Here is an 18,274-nt window from a genome sequence, read left to right as displayed (position 1 = left end):
AATATTGGCTGTCCCCATGCCATGATTTTCATCCCTAACAACCACTGTTTTCTGCTGTTATCTTACTGCAGGTAAACATTGAGTACATTGTCTACATTTAATCAGATGAATGCAAAGCTCAATCTGAAACCTGGCCTGGCTCCATCATTGCTGTGCTTTCCCACCAACGTTTTGATTATATTGGAAACATTTGAATGCACTTATTTCAGGAATATACAATAAAGAATAGTAAGAGATGTGACCAACATGCCACAAAGTTTCATACAAGTTATGAGACAAGATTCAAATAATTGATATTGATGTTTATTTTCACAATTTTGTAACAATGTACAGTACAGATATCTAAAGCACTGAATCCAACAGGCTGGTTAAACATGTTCAAGGTGACCGAAATCACTGCCAGATATCTTCAGTGGGCACCTAATAGTGCATTATAGAGCCTTTCCTCACACACCTTAACAGCCCAGCTGTAACATTAAATGCCATTTGAGCTCAATAGACTAACATGATAAGTGTGGAGTGATACAGCTGTGAGCTTCCAGTTTCCCCTTCCCTGCACTCCTCAAACTGCATTCCACACCCAGGATTGCTCAGATCCCTGATGGTAAGTAATGCAACTTAGGAGCTGACCAACATTAGGCGACTGGAGTCTTCTAATAAACCTCCATGGGACCACACCAGAACTAAACAGCTGGCCCAGACTGGACTGAGCAGAGTGTCACCAGCACATGAAACTGGCAGGTCGCCTTTTGTGCAATGGAAGGCAATGATTAATTCCAACCCTTGATACAAACTGCCTTTACTTTTACCATGGAGTACAATCAGAAGTTGTGCTTTCAGCATGTTACTGGAAATACCAGTAAAGTTACATTGCCAAGAAACTCCACAAACGGGTGATTCATGGCCTTACTTATGCACTTGTCTGTAGTCAGCAGTCCAAAACTATTTGCTTATGTTTCCCATCTTCCTTTGTTCCCCATTGAGAAGGCAATGTTCAAACTTGCTTGATGTTAATATCTTAAAACTCTTTTTCATCTCTCATGCCATCCACAACTCATCCTATCAAAATGGTCAGAATTGCAGGCATAGGTCTCTGATCTATCAGCAAATATGTCCAAATGTTGCATGTGAAATAACTCCATTAAAAGAAGAATCACAGAGAATTTAAAAAAAGTCACTGTAAGGTCCCAAGGATGCCTTCATTGATAGTCTCAATAATCACCATCACCAAGGTTGACCAGGAAGCAATGGTGCAAGACAACCCAACCTGGCACAAGCCCTCAGCTTGACAGTGGCAAAGAAAGTGATTTCTGTACAGATGGAGCATTCTCCAAAATATTTGAACTTGTGCTCCGTAACTCCAAGTGGTATCACAGGACAGGTCCTTGTGCAGCTCAGATGTACAACGAGCCGTCAGCAGGCCCAACATAGCCAATCCCAATTAGCAGCACGTCTATCAAGGTCCATATTCCAAGGCCGCCAAAGCTAAAGAGTTTACCAAGACCCTCCTTCCATTGGCCCAAATAGAATCGGTCAGCTCCAAACCCTCCCAAAGTGATGCTGAAATTAAATCAAAATTTCAGTTAAGCAAAGAGGAAGTATGCTCATTCTCATGCATATGTCTACGTGATAGCAAACTCGTTAGAAGTGTGGGTTCAACACCTGCTCTTAGATACTAGTCCAGCCCAAGTCCTGGTAAAAGAAAGTATACCGATTAACGCAAGCCCAGCTGCTGACCACGTTCCAGTGTCTCCCCCTCCCATCCACTCCCCTCTGTCAACATATATTATATGACACCGTTTGCTGCACAGATGAACATTTTCAAATGTTCTACATAATGAATCACTATTTGGAATGAGTCGAGAGAGCCACAGAATGCCTACATTCATGTAGGTTCTCTGCTTAAGTGGGAGGAAAAAACAACCATATGACACAACCCAGGACTTACTGCAAAGATTGAGAACGGTTTGTTACTGGGAATGCAAATACTGCCAGCCAAAAAGACCACACAGCTTCAATGAAACAATTTTGCTTTGCTCAATGCAAAATGAACACGTCAAAATGTGTTCCCTCACCAGAGATTAGCTGTCTCAGCCCCCCCCCCCCCCCCCCCCCCCCCCCCCCAAAAAAAATCAGGTCAATTGAAACTAATTAGGCCTTTGATTAGATTTAAATAGAGCTGCTGACCATAGAACTGTATCCAAATAATTTTGAATTGATATTATCACTGTCCCTCATTTGCTCAGCTGAAACCTTTTGTAAGTACTGCACCACACTCCAAAAGATTTAAATACTCCAAACCCTTGCTGCTCACATATTAAGAGTATTACAATCAGATACATCACTGAAATCAAATGCTGCCATTTGTGATTATAGAATTGTCAGATTTAGGCAAAATGCCATGGCAATGTTTATCAGGGAACCAAAGCTACCACCCTCACCTAATCCATGCACTCCAAGCCAATGAGGCTACAATTCTGGTCTAAAGTAATTGACTCAAGACATTATCTCTAACTGACCATTGTTTTCCAGCGTGCATCTTTGTCCTCTGAAATAGTCTGGCAAGTAATTAAATTCATGCAGCAATTAATGTAATGCAATAAATGCTGGCTTTAGCACTGACATTACATGCAATCAGTGCTCCAGAAATAACAATCAAAGGGCCAATTAGAAAGTTTTCTACATTCAACACCAGTCATTGTGGCCATAACTACCAAGGTAAGGGGTGATGATCGGTGGGGACTGAGTGGAGGCAGAGGAATTATATATTTATAAGAATAAATGCCTTGAGGGATGCATTTCATGCAAGAAAATCCTTCTTAACGACCTTACTTCCCAGGGGGCTATTAACTAGCATACAGAAAGGTTTAAAAACAAAACATCCTCACTCAAGAATCAAAATATTTCCTCACCTCAGAGCCAAAGCAGTTGACCATTTGTAACCCCCTGTCCAATTGCAATACATCTTCTTCTGAAATGTGCGATTACCTAACAAAGAAAACAAAATCTCAGACATCAAGACATTTACATTTGATGTGTTCTATGTGTGTATTTGTCTGTGTTAGAGTGGTCAAGAAATCACTACAGTGAAAGTAGTCTTGGTGCCAACCTAACGAATAAGTTATGGACGTAGACCTGGTACAGACGCCAGGAGGTCCGAAGAATACTGCATGACAACACAGCAGCACTCAGCCAAGTGCAGCCCAGCTTTGATTGACAATATTTACCAAATTGTCAGAGCACAAAGCCACGCAAAAGGGTTGGCACATCTCAACGACCTGTGCAATCAATCAGGTTTTAACAAATGACACAATAAATCGCAGTTTGTAGAAAAAGGTGCACAAGTTCACAACAGTGTTTACAGTTATTGCTGAAAACCATTGTGGTCTCAATTCTTCACCTGCATCCCCTATTTTTAAGCCTTTCCAAAATCAAAATAGTTGATTCTGTTTATCCCAGCAGTATTCCCTCACTTGTAACTTTGATCCCGTCATTAAACCTTCATATGCCAGGGAACATGACCCTGGCAATCAAGTCAAGTTTATTCGTCACATACACATACAAGATGTGCAGTGAAATGAAAAGTGGCAATGCTCACGGGCTTTGTGCAAAAAGACAAACAAACAAACTACAAACAGAATGGAACAGAATCACATATTCTTTTACATATTAAATATTGTGGGCAGAAGGAAAAAGGGAAAAAAACAGCATTAACTATTAACTAGCATACTAAAAAAAGCAGTAGAGTGGTACAGTAAAGTTAGTCCCTGGTGAGATAGGAGTTTACAGTCCTAATGGCCTCTGGGAAGAAACGCCTTCTGACTCCTAATGGCCTCTGGGAAGAAACTCCAGGCTTGAATTCAGTTATCAGCTCTAGTACATCAACACTGCCTTCCCTCAAAGCCCAATGTACTCTTCCTGGATGCACTACTTAGAACTATTCAACTTAACCCGACTTTTGATTTGTTATTACAGCATCATATTAATCCTTTGTATTATAGCTTACCAAATAAGAATCAACATTGTTATTTCTTACACCGGTCCATTACATTTAAATGATTAAACTACTTGGACTTCACCAAATCCATTAAACATTGGTTCACGTATTGCCATATAGCTAACAGGATAAATCATTAATGACTTTGCGAATACCACATATTCGGTCAGGGTTAGGGATTTTCTATAATGAACAGTTTCTTAGAAAAGCAACTATTGAATTATAGCAGAACTATCCATATTTTGAATAAAGTAATTGCACTTGCACAAATCACACAGCACCAATGTTTGCCCCTTCGAAGACTACCTACCAAGACAATGCACATGTTCCAGAGTTGTGCAGTTGGAGATAAAGTATTCACGTGGGCAACGCACCGTCTTGCATTTCGTACTTTCCTTGCACTGGTACAGAGTGGGGGGTAACTGCCAACAGAACTGACAGACCATTGATATCCAAAATGTTTTTTGATCTATCTTATTCTCATCCTGAGTAGCAAACAGAATAAAAACACGTGAACAATAATAAATAATTGATAACAAAGTCACTGATGTGTCAGAATCCATTACTTTACATGCAAAGTCAGCTAATCTACACGTTAGCTATGTTTTTCTCCCATGCTCCTCGTAGGGCTCCAGTTATCACCTCTGATAAACCATTGCAATCCTTATCTTTTTTCCCTCCAATGTTGTGAATGGTTTCAATATTCAAGTGTCTCAACTACAAAGCTGGGGGTGGGTGCAGAGTGGCAGCATTGCCAGATGCCTGAACCATGTTCTACCAAGGATGAGTGTGCTACATTAGAAGCTAAAGGCTGAGAACCATTTTTTTTTAAATTTATGTTTTCAGATCTGGGCATTTTTCTGGCAAAGTCTGTATTTACTGTCCAACATTAATTACCTTTAAGACTAACTTGAACAGCTGCAGTGGGGGTGGGGGTTCAAGGATTTAGACACAGTAATAGCAGTGGAGTTGGCAGGATGGTGCGCAACTGAAGGATACTTGTGGGTAGTCGCAATCCTGTGCATTTGCTGCCCTTATTCTTCTTGCAGATTTGAAGGCTGCTGCCAAGATAGCCTTGGCAAGTAATCACATCCTGACTTGTAGATGGTGGAAAGCCATTGGGACACCAGCGGGTTACCCAGCCACAATATTAGTCACTCGACCAGATAGAACTAGTTCGGTTCTGACAGATCCTCAAAGGGACCTGACAGACTGTCACTATCTCCCAAAATAATGAAAGATTCAACAGCTGCAGTCATGTAGCACTGACTTGTAGCTGAGGAAAGAATACTGGCAAGACACCTGGAGGCTGGCTTCCCATACAGGCAAACACAAACGCAGAATAGAGCGGAAAAATACAAAACCAATAACCATTTGCACATGGGAACCTCGAGAAGATGAACAGATCGAGTTCGCTGTTAAGAATTTTGTGTTCCTGAATATAATTAAAAAAACAAAATGCCACAAAACATAAGTTATTGTGTATGGAATAAGTCAACATTTTAGGTTAATTCTGGCACTACTTGACCTAGACAAGAACATAAACAGCAGGCCATGAAAGCCCCCAAGTCTGGTTGGACATGCACACAATCTGCTGGCAAGTGGGGTTGACACAGCCATAGTGGGCAGAAGGGCCCGTTCCTTTATCTATCTACCAGATTCCTCTATTGTTACATCGGTTGTTTACCGTGCATTGTACGCCTGGCTTGACTGAGCAGTTGAACGAAACCTCCTTTCCGTAGACACAATTAGAATGCAGCGAGCAGTCGACACAGTCGGGCGGCAGCCTGTTGCACGGCCCGGCGCTCGGGCATCTCGCCAGGTAGGGTGGCATCGTGGTTGGCGCTGGGGAGGGAGAGAGAGAGATGGTGATTGCAGGGAGACCGGCGGCACGGCGAACGTGGAGCTCCACACACACCGCGCTTACTTACCGACTTCGGGCTGGGCGCGGGTGCTGTCCAGGCCGCCGGCGGCGGGCATGCTGGTGCCCCGGGACTGGAGCAGGCCATCGGGGGCGCCGGTGCTCGGAGACTCTGTGGACAAGAAGCAAAGGGGTTAGGCCCAACGCATCGCCCCGACCGGGCCCAGGTTCTCCACAGCGGGCAGGGCCCGGATCCCCGGCGCGCACTCACCTCCCGCTCCCATCAGGAGCAGGAGCAGGAGCAGCCCCGGCCCGGCCCGGCCCCGCACTCACCGCTGCCCGCTCCCAGTGCCGCCGCCGCCGCCATCACCAGCAGCAGCAGGCGCTCCAGAAGCTTCCTCGCCGCCATTGCATCTGCCCCGCCCAATGAGGGGCAACCCACACCGGCCAATCACACCGCAGAGAGAGTGGGCCAATCACAGCCCGCGCGGAAAGCCACCAATCAGCGGCGAGTGGAAATCAAGGCTGCAGATGCTGCAATGCTGAGCGAAAGCACAAGCACAAGTGGTTCATCACACAACAGAGAGAGAGATATATAGAGGCACACATAGTGTGGAATAAGGCCCTTCGGCCCAACCTGCCCACACCTCCACACACTGTGTAGGAAGGAACTGCAGATGCTGGTTTAAGCCAAAGATAGACCCAAATTGGGACAGGCGGCAACTCTGGAGATGAATGGGTGATGTTTCAGGCAGAGACTGAAGAAGGGGCTCAACCCGAAACATCACCTATTCCTTTTCTCCAGAGATGCTGCCTGTCCTGCTGAATTACTCCAGCATTTTGTGTCTATCCCCTCCACACACTGCCCACTGAGACCTACAGATGCCCGTTCCCCATCACACACGCTGCCGTGGTTAGGCCATATTTGGAGTATTATGTGCACTTCTGGACTGAAAGGAACAAAGTATAACATTTTTAAAGGGTGGAGAAGATGTTCAACAGGATGTTGCATGGATTGGAAGGAAAGTTATAAAGAGTTTGGACTTTTATAAGGAGTGTCAGTAATTGATGAGAGACCGGACAAAAGCATATACAATTATGAAATGCATAGACAGGGTACACAAAGACTTTTCCCCAGGGCAGAACTGTCAAATACTTAAGGACATAGATTGAAGATGTGGTGGGGAAAGTTTAAAGGAGATTTGCAAGGTCAGTTTCTTTTTAAACAGAGAGTAGTAAGAATTCATTTCACTTGCACTTTATGTGCAATGTGACGAATAAAACCGTATTGTATTGTAACCTGAAACGCACTGTCTATGGGGGTGGTAGAAGCATATATGTCTAAGAGGCATTTAGACAGGCATATAAACAGACAAGGAATAAGAATATGGGCCATGTCCAAGCATATGCAATTAGTTAGATTGGCATCATGGTAGACACGGACATGGTGTGTTGAAGGACCTGTCCTTGCACTGAATTGCTGCTGTAATTCTACTGAATATTAGCAGAACAAATTCGCACGAATAGTCAACTGCCAGAAAAATGCACAGAATCAACAATATTTTGAATAAATCAACAATCTAATTTTGGTTTATTTTTATTGTAGTGTTACTTCCTCATTGAATTTCACATCAATTCCTCGATTACATTCCAGCCCAGAACATCAAGGTTGCAATTCCAATTAATGAGTAATTTATTTTAATGATTCTGAATGCTTCCATGGTGCTATAATTCTCAGTACATCACGGTTTTGGATCCGCCTGACCACAGACTGAAAGCTGGAAATCCTCCTGGGCCCTCGGAGCTCGTTGCTGCTGCAGCCACCTCAACTGCTCCAGCGTTGTTGCCAGCGACTGCTCGACATGCTCTTTGTTATCTCTCATACGGACATTCACTGTGTGATTCACCTTCTCCTTCTCTCCGACCGCTGCAAGCAAAAGAATTGCCATAAAAATTGACCCATCTTTAGTACAACTCACCAACATGGAACAAAAACTTCAGCAAACTTGCGCAGTGTAAACATAAAAGACACACAGGGTCATCAATGCCCACACACCATCTTCTGTGTGGGTCCATGTGGCTGGCACGATGCCTCTGTCCCTCTGCTCTGCTATCTCTAGACTGAGGGCACTTGCCTTCCACCTCACCACCCTGCAAGCACATCTCCAAAGTAGGGAAGCCCACACTATACACCTGAAAGTTCCATGGTAGCACCAAATTGATTAACATTCATTTATCACAATCAAGGTAGAAATTCAACTGTCTGGTCAAACCAGAAAAAATGCATCATGATGTCAGTCTTAGCTGGGAAAACGAGGAGTGATCATTCCACATCTTCTTGAGGCAGTACCCAGGTCTGCCCCAATAGCTGCACCTGCCTGAATAAGGGCAATAGGGCCGTGGGGAGGGCAGGCTATCAAAACGAGATCTCAGAGCAGAGTGGTTTTGCCTACCGAGGATAAAGTTGTACTGAGCGAGCTGAGAATTCTTCTTCTTATAAGGCACTGAGCCAGTGTCCAGGTCCACATCTGCCATGAAACCAGCCCCAGTCAGTTCCTGACAAACCTACAAGAAACGAGAGTCAGTATCTGTTGGCACAGGTGGCACACATCACCCAAGGAAGTTACAGCTTGTACTCACCCTCCTACCGTACTCCTCACAGCCTGGTCCAGCGACCACCAGGACCTGCTGCGGCGACAGCCAGAAAGGCCTAGATTTAAACAAGTAGAAATTGTTTAAAAATATAAAGCAAATCATTCAGTAATTAACAGTTTTTCCATTCTATTTTAAAACAGTTACAGAAAAAGATAGGACTGGTCCAACCAGTTCTAAACGTGGATAAACACGATTTTAATGGTATTAGAAAAGGAAATTTCAGTAGGTAATTGGGGGAGGTTGTTTACAGGCAAGTGAAAGGCTTTCAAATATGAGATAAGTAGAGGTGTGCCACTATCCTGCTGTTCAGAAACTCTTCCAACACCTTACCCACCACTGATGTTAGGCTCACCGATCTGTAGTGCTCAGGCTTTTCCTTGCACTCACACACACCAGTCTTCAGACACCTAAAGCTGATGTATGCCTCCTTACTTTTTCTTGACCATAACCTCAATATCTCTTGTCTTCCATGGGTTCCCTATTCCAGCCATCCTTGCCTTTCACTCTACCTGAACATGCTAGCCCTGAACTCCCCCTATCTTTGTGCATGGGAAATCATGTCTCATGATTTGATTGGGATTTTTTTTTTTTTTTTTTAAAGAGGTAACCACGAAGATTGACATGATAATTTGTGGTATAGTGGACAGTGAAGGTGGTTATTTAAGATTACGATGGGATCTTTATCAACTGTGAGAAGATCGAGTTTAATTCAGATAAATGCAAGGTGTTGAAACCACACATGATCTACACAATAAATGGTAGGGACCTGGGAGTGTTGTAGAACACAGAAGCCTGGGGACAGACACAAAATGCTGGAGTAACTCAACGGGACAGGCAACATCTCTGGATAGAATGGATGACGTTTCAGGTTCAGACCTTTCTCCATACTGAGATCTGAGACCCTTCATTCTGTAGGTCTCGACCCAAAATGTCACTCATTCCTTCTATCCAGTGATGTTACCTGTCCCGCTGCGTTACTCCAGCATTTTGTGACTATCTTCAGTGTAACCAGCATCTGCAGTTCCTTCCTACGCAGAGGCCTAGGGATGTAGGTACATGGTAAAGTGAAAGTAGCAACAAAGGTAGTCAGGGTGGTGAAGAAGGCATTCGGCATCTTTGTCTTCTATGGTGAGAGTATGAAGTACAGAAGTTGGGACGTCAAGTTACAGCTACATAAGACGTTGGTAAGCAACATTTGGAGTACTATGTACAGTTTTACATGCCCTGCCACAGGAAAGATGTCATTCAAGTGGAAAATATATAAAAGAGATATGAGGATGTTATGGTCTGGAAGATTTAATAGTTGGAATAGTCGGATAGGCTGAGCGTGATGTTTCAGAGGTTAATAAAATCATGAGGGGCATAGATAAGGTGAGTCTTTTCCCAGGGTAGGGGACCATTAAAAAAGCGGTCACTCATGTAGAGGCAACAACAAACCAGCCCTAATTTAGTCAGGAGGGGGGGGGCGGAACATGGAAAAACAATTAAGACAAAGGTCAATCTAGGGGCAGTGGGATAATCACAGACATATCGCCCGGGGAAAGCATGTGAGACAGACGGTGTGAGGATAAATTTTTGGTTTAATCTCGACGGCCCAGCTGTAGCAAGTTAACAAAGCCTGTGATATCTGTTCTGCCATTGATAAGTTCTTTATCAACGCTTTTTAGCGACTGTCTTCTTTCATTCAACACCCTGCTGTGCTCACATCTGATTTGCCCATCCTGATACAGGTAACAGAGCCCAATCCAACTGTGAAACTTCTCCAGGACTGATAAAGCACATAACCTTGGACAGGATTCCCCACAGAGCCAATAACGCAGTGCCAGGGTGACCCGAGACTCAGTGGGGAAACTCACTTGCCCTGTGCTATTTGGCTTTGAAGCATTACCATTTCCCAGCATAGTCCTCAGCAAGGATAGCCACCATGCGTTCCAGCGATCCTAGCACAGCACGATGGATGATAACTGGGCGGTTCTCATCCGCTCCATCCTTGCTACAAACAGAAAGATGAATCAGCAACATACGCACACAACACCAACCCTCCCATTCCATCTCTAGTGTTAGTGGTGAGTGGGAGCCGTCAGTACCCTGATGTCATAGCACAACCAAGCTAACTATGTAACACAAGCCTAGCATCCTGAAACCACTCTCACCTAACGTAGGTCAAATTAAACCGAATAGGAAGCTGGAAGTCCAACTGGATGGTGGCGCACTGATGGTATATGCCCAGGGCATCCTTCACGTCAACATCAATCTGCAGTCAATTAGAGAAGATAAAAGTGTCTGGGAGATTAAGATTGACAGCAGTCTCTCAAACCCCAAGTGCTTCCATCACTAACCTTCGGTCCGTAGAAAGCTCCATCTCCTGCACTCAGTCTCCAGGCCTCACCAAACGCATCCAAACTGCACTTCAAATGCTAAAACAGCAAAGAAACCAAGGCTCAGCTCCAACTGATGATGATTGCTTCGTTTATACAACTTTAAACTGGAATTAATAACCCTCATGCTTATTCAGGTCCAGATGCCATTCACTGGAAACCAATGTCTACCCTTTCCAGCAACCTGTCTGTGATCAACGCTCTCAGGTGACACAGCGTAGTCAGCCACTAAAGAAAGCTCTTTCTTTCTGGAACTTTCCTTTACATCATGAGATTTGACAGCTCCTAAATGGAGAATTTCAAATATTGGATGCCTGAAATTATGGATTATGAACCACTTGTTTTCCAGCAAGTCTCCTGGAACATCCAAGAACATCAGCCTGAACACTGTAGCCTCTTAGCCCAGTTATTACTTGCCTCTTCTGCTTGATTCCATGTGTTCGGGTCTCCTAAAAACATCTCTGGCCGCGTGGAGAGTTTCAGCTGGAAAGTGAAACCAAAGACTCCATATACCGAGCGCAAGAAGTCGAGGCAGCCCATGATCTCCTCCTCAATCTGGAAGAAGAGCAAATCTTTCAAGACATATGAGTATCAACACCCACCAATTAAACATGTCTCTTACTCATGATTCCATAGAATAAAGGCCCATAGCTTTGCAAGCGTCAGCTTCCCTGAAGCTGTCCCAAAGCAACAGTGAGCACATCAACTCTGTTCAATGTCAGTGTCCCAGAGTCAGCACCTTCAGGGACTGTAACCTAGGTAGAGTCACACCTTCAATATATAAATCACAACCAATGCAAATAACTGGTCCAATTTCTGTTCATGTTTAAGGTGCTACCATGGAGAAGAGGCTAAGCAGGGAGACCAGGAAGCACCTCATCACCCACCTGCTCCATCATGCAAAAGATATGGCCATCATCCTGTTCAAATCGCCTCACTCTGGTCAGCCCGTTTAACAACTCTGAAGGCTCTCTGCGGTGAAGAACGCCAAAGTCAGCGAACCGAAGAGGCAACTCTCGCCAGGAACGTGGGCGATGGCTAAACATCAAACTGAAAGAGTTACAGCAGACGATTATTTCAACATTCTTTACTAAACATGCAACAGAATGAGATAAATTAATGCCACAGAAATCTAAAATTAAAAAGCTAAGACCCTCCTAATTGTGGGAAACCCCTATCTGCTTTGCTCAAGTTCTCATTGAAAGGAAATATGTCATTGTTATCCAATCTGAGAGTCCAGACATGACACAATACGGATCACTGCCAATAGCCCGTGGAAAGGACTTCACAAACAACTCAATTCAGGGTCAATCGTGAATGGCTTTGTCAGCATTTCTAACCTCACCCGAAGAAATACACAAACTAAAAAAATAGATCTCCTAAGCCAACCTCTGCCTCCACCTTCACACAACCATGACCCACACCTGAGCAAAGGGACCAGGTGAATGCAACTATCCCATAACAGTGAACAACTCTGACAAAGGATGTTGCTGGACAGTGATGAGACTTTGGCAGAGTTTCTTCGCCAAGCCGACAGTAACTGCAATGTCACCGCTACAGCCAAGGTTGGTTCCCCAAACGGGACTGGGACCTTTGCATCAGCACACTTCACCGAGAGCAGGCACACATGTGCAGCAAACAACTAGGAAGGTAAATGGAATGTTAGCCTTTGTTTATGAGAAGATTCAAGCACAGGAGGAGAGATGTTAATTGGAAGAGCTCTGATGAGACTGCACATGTAAATTATATACAGGTTTGGTTTCCTTGCCTTATCACTGAGTGACTACAGCAAACATTCACCAAACTGGTTCCTGCCATGGCATGTTTGTTAAATGAACAGACTAGGTCCGCATTCTCCACAGTTTATGAGAATGGGAGAAGACCTTGTTCAAACGTGCAAAATCACTTGGGCATCGAGAGTATGAATCCCAGTCTTGCTCATCATGCAGTCATGATTCTATGAGGATAATTACATCACACCCATTCACTTCAACGTGCCATTAACTCACTGCCTTGTTACAAATGCTTCAGCATTTAGATAAATAATAACTATTTTTGCCATTTGAACGTTATTCCACATTTTGACCATATTTGCCATTCTCAACACTTTGCATTTGATTCATTGGGCGGTTACATTTTCAGCAACTCTAGGGCTTCCTGCACATTGCTGCATTGTTGCAAAGATCCACCGGGCTTTGAGGGAGGGCCCTGGATTCCTGCAGGTGAATGAAGGTCCGAGCTGTGTTTATCTGTGAAGCAGATTGGTAACAAACACCAGCTCACCCACACAACAGAATAGATCCTCACTCCAGTTGACCCCGATAAATCACCTGAATATCAGCCTAGACATTTAAAATAATCAATTTTTCAATAACTGTTTTTGTGGTTCATATGTACCAGTGGCCAGGACAGTTCATGGGCTTCAGCGCAAACATCTCCTTCTCCACATCAAAGCTGAACATGTTGTGGCTGCAGTGCTGCCAATGGCCGGACATCTCCCACAGACGTCTGCTGTAGATATTTGGAGAGACCACTTCATTGAACCCACGCTTTCTGTTCTCCGACTGCAACAGGACAGACAAACAGTCAAACCTGACTTGCATCTCTTGTCTTCCAAGAAACAAAGGATTTCACCAGGTACTTCACAACCGATGAAGCTCTTTCTGAAGAATGGTGATAGAACAGAAAATGCTGACATTCAACAGGCCAAGCAGCATCTGCAGAAAGGGAAGCAGAGCTAACATTTCAAGTCGAAGATTCTTTTTCATACGAGGGGTGTATGACCTGAGGTGCTTACTGCGTTTATCTTTTTTCAGAAACGACCTGACCTGCTGGCCCTGCTGAATGTTTCCATATTGTTTTTGCTTTTATTTCTTAATAGTAACATTTGCTGCTTAAACAAGGAATGGGGCTGGCAGTTTACAAAAAGCGCGCACCCAAACGCAGTGATACTGAATGACCAGCTGGTCTTGTTGGTGGCAGTGGTCTAGGAACATTGGTGCAACCTCAAGGGCAACTCCTCAATTTGTCCTTCAAACAATACCACGAGTCCTTATGCCACCAAATATTCAGCGTAACATCTGAAGGACATACATATGATCAAACCATACTTGCTAGGTGGTGCAATGAACTATCAGCCATGACTTTGTGCTCAGATTTCTGGAGTGGAACTTGAATCCACAGCCTTTGAAGCCAGTGACAGTATCGTCGAGGCACATCTCATAAATACTAGCTCGCACCAGCGCAGCACCAATACTTGAGAGGAATTGGTCATCATTTTCCACCAAACCCCCAGCAGATGTTGCAAAACCAAGCAGATTGCTGGTTCTTACTTGGGCCCAGGAAATGAGAGTCTGCAGTCTACTCCACTATCACAGCCCCTTCTTGTTCCCACAGAAACCTGTTGAGAACACATGGAAACAGTAATCCACCCAACTTCTCTCCTCCCCTCAGTCAATGGGATGTGACCTTAGCAACTAAATAGTGGAACCTGGGACCACCTTGATCCAGAAGCAAGACAGCAATCACTGAGAGATTATGAGGTGTCTCATTGTTCATGTCCACCACTCTAGTATTTTGATGAATAAATCAGCGAATGGCTCTCCTACCTGTATGAATGACATCAGTGTGTTGTAAATGAAAGCACCTCTTGGGAGGAAGAAACAGCTCCCCGGGCTGAGCTCATGGAAGAAAAACAATTCCTGTTCCTGGTAAGCAAATAGAAGTTAAATCAATGAGAAACAATGTACATCACAAACCTTGCTTATTTTGATCCCACTGCCAAAGGAAATAGGCCCTTCCTATTTACTCCACCCACGACCACAATTTGCACACCTTGATTAAGTCTTTCCACAGCCTTCACTGTTCCAACGGAGATAACCCTCCAATACGGGGCACAGGAAGCAGAGGGGACTATAGGTAGCTGTTTCACAAAAGTGGCCATAGATTAGGTGAATAGCTATTTCCCCAAAGTAGGGGAGTTTAAAAATAGAGGCTTAAGGTGAGAGGAGAAGATTTAAAAGGGAACCAAGGGGTCATTTTTTCACAGTGTGGGTACAAGGAACAAGCCACAATTGGAAGTAGTAGAGGTGGCTACAATTCTGATATTTAACACACTTGGATAAATGTGTGGCGATGAAAGAAATGGAGGGGTATAGGCTAGGCACAGGCAAGTGGGACTTGTTCGGTTAGGCAACTTGGTCAGCATGGTTACATTCAGCAGGGCCTGTTTCTGTACTGTGTAGCTCAATGACTCATACAACACAATGTCCAGTACGTGTCTGGATCAAATTAAATGGAACTCTCTTCTCCTCAGTGGCTTTTGCATTGTCCAAGCTCTGCCCATGCAGTGATTTTCTTTCACGATTTGCAAATCATTTTTAACCTTGAACATCAAACTGGAATTTAGAAGGATGAGAGGACATCTCATAGAAATATATAACATTTGACAGGCTAGATGCAGGAAAAATGTTCCCGATGTTGGGGGAGTCCAGAACCAGAAGTTATAGTTTAAGAATAAGGGGTAGGCCATTTAGGACTGAGATGAGGAAAAACTTTTTCACCCAGAGAGTTGTGAATCTGTGGAATTCTCTGCCAAAGAAGGCAAGGGATGCCAATTCACTGGATGTTTTCAAGAGAGTTAGATTTAGCTCTTAGGGCTAAGGGAAAAAGCAGGAACGGGGTACTGTTTTTAGATGATCAGCCATGATCATGTTGAATGGTGGTGCTGGCTCAAAGGGCTGAATGGCCTACTCCTGCACCTATTTTTCTATGTTTCTAACCACAGAAATGTTCCCATACCCGTCCAATGTTTCTGTGATCGAAGTTATTGGTTTCTTCTTGCTCTTTCTGCATATTGCTGTCAAGGAAAGCGGTTCCAGAAATTCTTTCCAATGTCTCCATGTTGGACTTGCCTTCCGAATAAATCGTGGAGTTCTTCAAATTTGTATATAAAAACACAATCATTTCAACTTTTAAAACAATATTATACGATTGAGATGAAAATCATTGAAACATTCTCCCTGGTCTAAGAGTGGACAGCATAAGTTTTCTCTCCTTAAAAATTCTGAAAGCTTTAATTTGGTCACGATGCAATTAGTCAAGATACTTTCAGCAGTTCATCAACATATAGAAAATATTAGTTGTCATGCCAAATGTCTTTGCATTTCTAAGAATGTAGCGTTGCTGACATGCCTTCTTCATGATTATGTTTACATGCTGGGCCTGGAACAGGTCATCTGAGATATTAACACCCCGGACATTAAAGCTGCTAATGCTCTCCATTGCCGACCAACCAATGAAAACTGAATATTCATTGTCACCCCTTTGGAAGGAACCCTCAGACTGTTTAACCATGCTTGATGAGTGTAAGCATAATTCTGGTATCATCCTAAAAATATATATACACAGTCAACCCTCGTTATAACAGACCTTAAAGGATAGGTGGTGTCTGTTATTGACGATTGTGCACTATAACTTGGTAAAGGACTATTATTGTATAAATAGTAGAAACGCGCAACTAAAGTAGCTCCAGATGTTTGTGTAAAGCACATCTTAAGCATTATTGTCCCGTCAGTTATTTCCCTAAATACAATGTTGATTCCTAATGAGGCAACCGGTTTTATCTTTCATCCATTTTAATATCACAGTTATGGTACAAGCGCCTGACCATTTTAGGTAGTAAATCAGTGGATTAGGATGACAGATGTGGCAAACTGGATGAGGTTTTAGGATAATGCAATAACTTACGTCATTACACAATGTACTGTATTGGTCTCCTCATTTAAGGAAAGACGTTAATGTGTTGGAAGCAGTCAGAGAATGTTTAAGACATTAATACTTGGAATAAGGATGGGGGGGAGAGGGGTTGCCTTACGATTTTACACCGAGCACTCTAGTACTTGTCAATTAGGGAGGTCAATGGGCAGTGAGGTTCAGGCAACGGTGCCCAGTAGAGCTGGCGTCCCTCACACCAACCTGTCCCAGATAATTACCGCCCTACCTGGGGCCCAGGACCGGCGCTGTGTGGGGCCGGGCCCCTCGCCATCTCCGCCCGCAAGCTCCGCTGCAGGTGCAGTCGCCGGTACTTCAACTTCTCGTTCTCCTCTCTGAGGCTCTGCAAGTCCGAGCCGACTAGCAACTCCTCGTCTTCACTTTGCAGCCGCTCAATCACTTGACTGAGCCGACGGACCTCAACCTCCTGGTCGGCCAAGAGCTGCGCTATCGCCGCCGCCGCCATCATCCCGCCCACCCCACGGCCACCGGCACCCACGCAGGCGCACTGACGGACCGCCGGCACCCACGCAGACGCACTGACGGACCGCCGGCACCCATGCAGACGCACTGACGGACCGCCGGCACCCACGCAGGCGCACTGAACGACCGCCGGCGAGAGATCCCGTTGCCATAGGAACTGTATGAGACGATGAAGCCCATTCGACGTCTCCTGAGGAACAGCAAGTTTACGGTGGGTGTTTAGTCGAATATCTCCCAGTTATGAAGCACTCATTTGAAGCCACACTTCTATCATCTAAATAGGGTGTGGAAGAGCTCCAGATTTCCGCTGGCCTTACTGCTTTCCCTGAAGGGCCTGTCTACATTCGGCCCCCTGTCTGAAGAAGGTTCTCGACCCGAAACATCCTCTCCTCTCTTTCACAAGCAGAAGATAAACGCCAGTGAAAATCAGTGCCCTTGGAACTGTGCCAAATTAATGTATTTGTGAAACCCTACCTCAGTGAGAATCAGCGTCTGTAGATCTTACACTGATGAGAATCGATGTCTATGGGACTGGTACCTCCAGTTTAAATTCCATTTGGAATATTTTGGAGGACCAAGAACCCCAGTGAAGTCAGCTTCTGTGGTATTGATACATTGGAACACAAGAATATAGGAGTGTGAGTCAAACCTATCCTGTCATTCAAAGTCACTATATATCAATATTACAGTGATGGTGGAAGGTTGTTTTTCAGATGGAGGCCTGTAATTAATGGTGTGCCTCGGGGCTCAATGCTGGCCCATTGTTGTTTGTCATCTACATCAATGTTTTGGATGAGAACATATAGGCATGATTTGTAAGTTTGCATATGGCAGTAAAGTGGGTGGTATTGTGGATAGCGAAGACGGTTGTCAAAAATTGCAGCAGAATCTTGATTGGTTGAGCAGGTGGGCAAGGGATGGTGAATGAGTTTAATACAGTTAAGTATGAGGTGTAGATATGGCATATTGGTTGGTGTGGGCATTAGATGACGGGTTTGTTTCCATGATGTATGACTATGACTTTATAACTCTATGCCAAGTAGATGCAGATCAGAGTGATCAGGTTGCACAGAATAATTGGTGGTTTGAGTATGACAATCAGTCAACAGCTTAATGGTAGATGACGTT

The 18,274-nt window shown here is 44.2% G+C and overlaps 3 protein-coding genes across 7 annotated transcripts in view; 1 reads left to right on the top strand and 2 right to left on the bottom strand.

Annotated features, from left to right (window-relative positions):
• Positions 1–287: 287 nt before the first annotated feature.
• tm2d3 (TM2 domain containing 3) lies at positions 288–6,340 on the bottom strand. The gene is made up of 6 exons (XM_055662837.1): positions 6,192–6,340; positions 5,929–6,030; positions 5,685–5,842; positions 4,308–4,482; positions 2,913–2,988; positions 288–1,560 (listed from the first exon to the last, which is right to left on the bottom strand). The coding sequence occupies exons 1-6, from the start codon at positions 6,265–6,267 to the stop codon at positions 1,395–1,397; spliced, it is 753 nt and encodes a 250-aa protein (XP_055518812.1). The 5' UTR covers positions 6,268–6,340; the 3' UTR covers positions 288–1,394.
• A 1,079-nt stretch (positions 6,341–7,419) lies between these two features.
• On the bottom strand, positions 7,420–17,313 carry LOC129713636 (threonine--tRNA ligase 1, cytoplasmic-like). The gene is made up of 12 exons (XM_055662836.1): positions 16,893–17,313; positions 15,692–15,826; positions 14,500–14,598; positions 13,289–13,455; positions 11,779–11,941; positions 11,309–11,446; positions 10,853–10,930; positions 10,667–10,767; positions 10,402–10,506; positions 8,499–8,568; positions 8,312–8,423; positions 7,420–7,785 (listed from the first exon to the last, which is right to left on the bottom strand). Exons 1-12 carry the CDS (start codon positions 17,130–17,132, stop codon positions 7,601–7,603), a joined length of 1,593 nt encoding a protein of 530 aa, XP_055518811.1. The 5' UTR covers positions 17,133–17,313; the 3' UTR covers positions 7,420–7,600.
• tjp1a (tight junction protein 1a) overlaps positions 17,258–18,274 on the top strand; it is an 86,199-nt gene continuing 85,182 nt past the window's right edge. For 4 of the 5 annotated variants that reach the window (XM_055662830.1, XM_055662834.1, XM_055662827.1 and 1 more), the window contains exon 1: positions 17,258–17,357. The gene's annotated coding sequence lies outside the window, so the exon portion shown is untranslated. The remainder of the gene's footprint in view (positions 17,358–18,274) is intronic. The other variant, XM_055662831.1, reaches the window with a different exon arrangement.

The sequence above is a fragment of the Leucoraja erinacea genome, chromosome 36 (genome assembly GCF_028641065.1).
Source record: "Leucoraja erinacea ecotype New England chromosome 36, Leri_hhj_1, whole genome shotgun sequence".
NCBI lineage: Eukaryota > Metazoa > Chordata > Chondrichthyes > Rajiformes > Rajidae > Leucoraja > Leucoraja erinaceus.
This window is presented reverse-complemented; position numbering and strand designations above follow the sequence as displayed.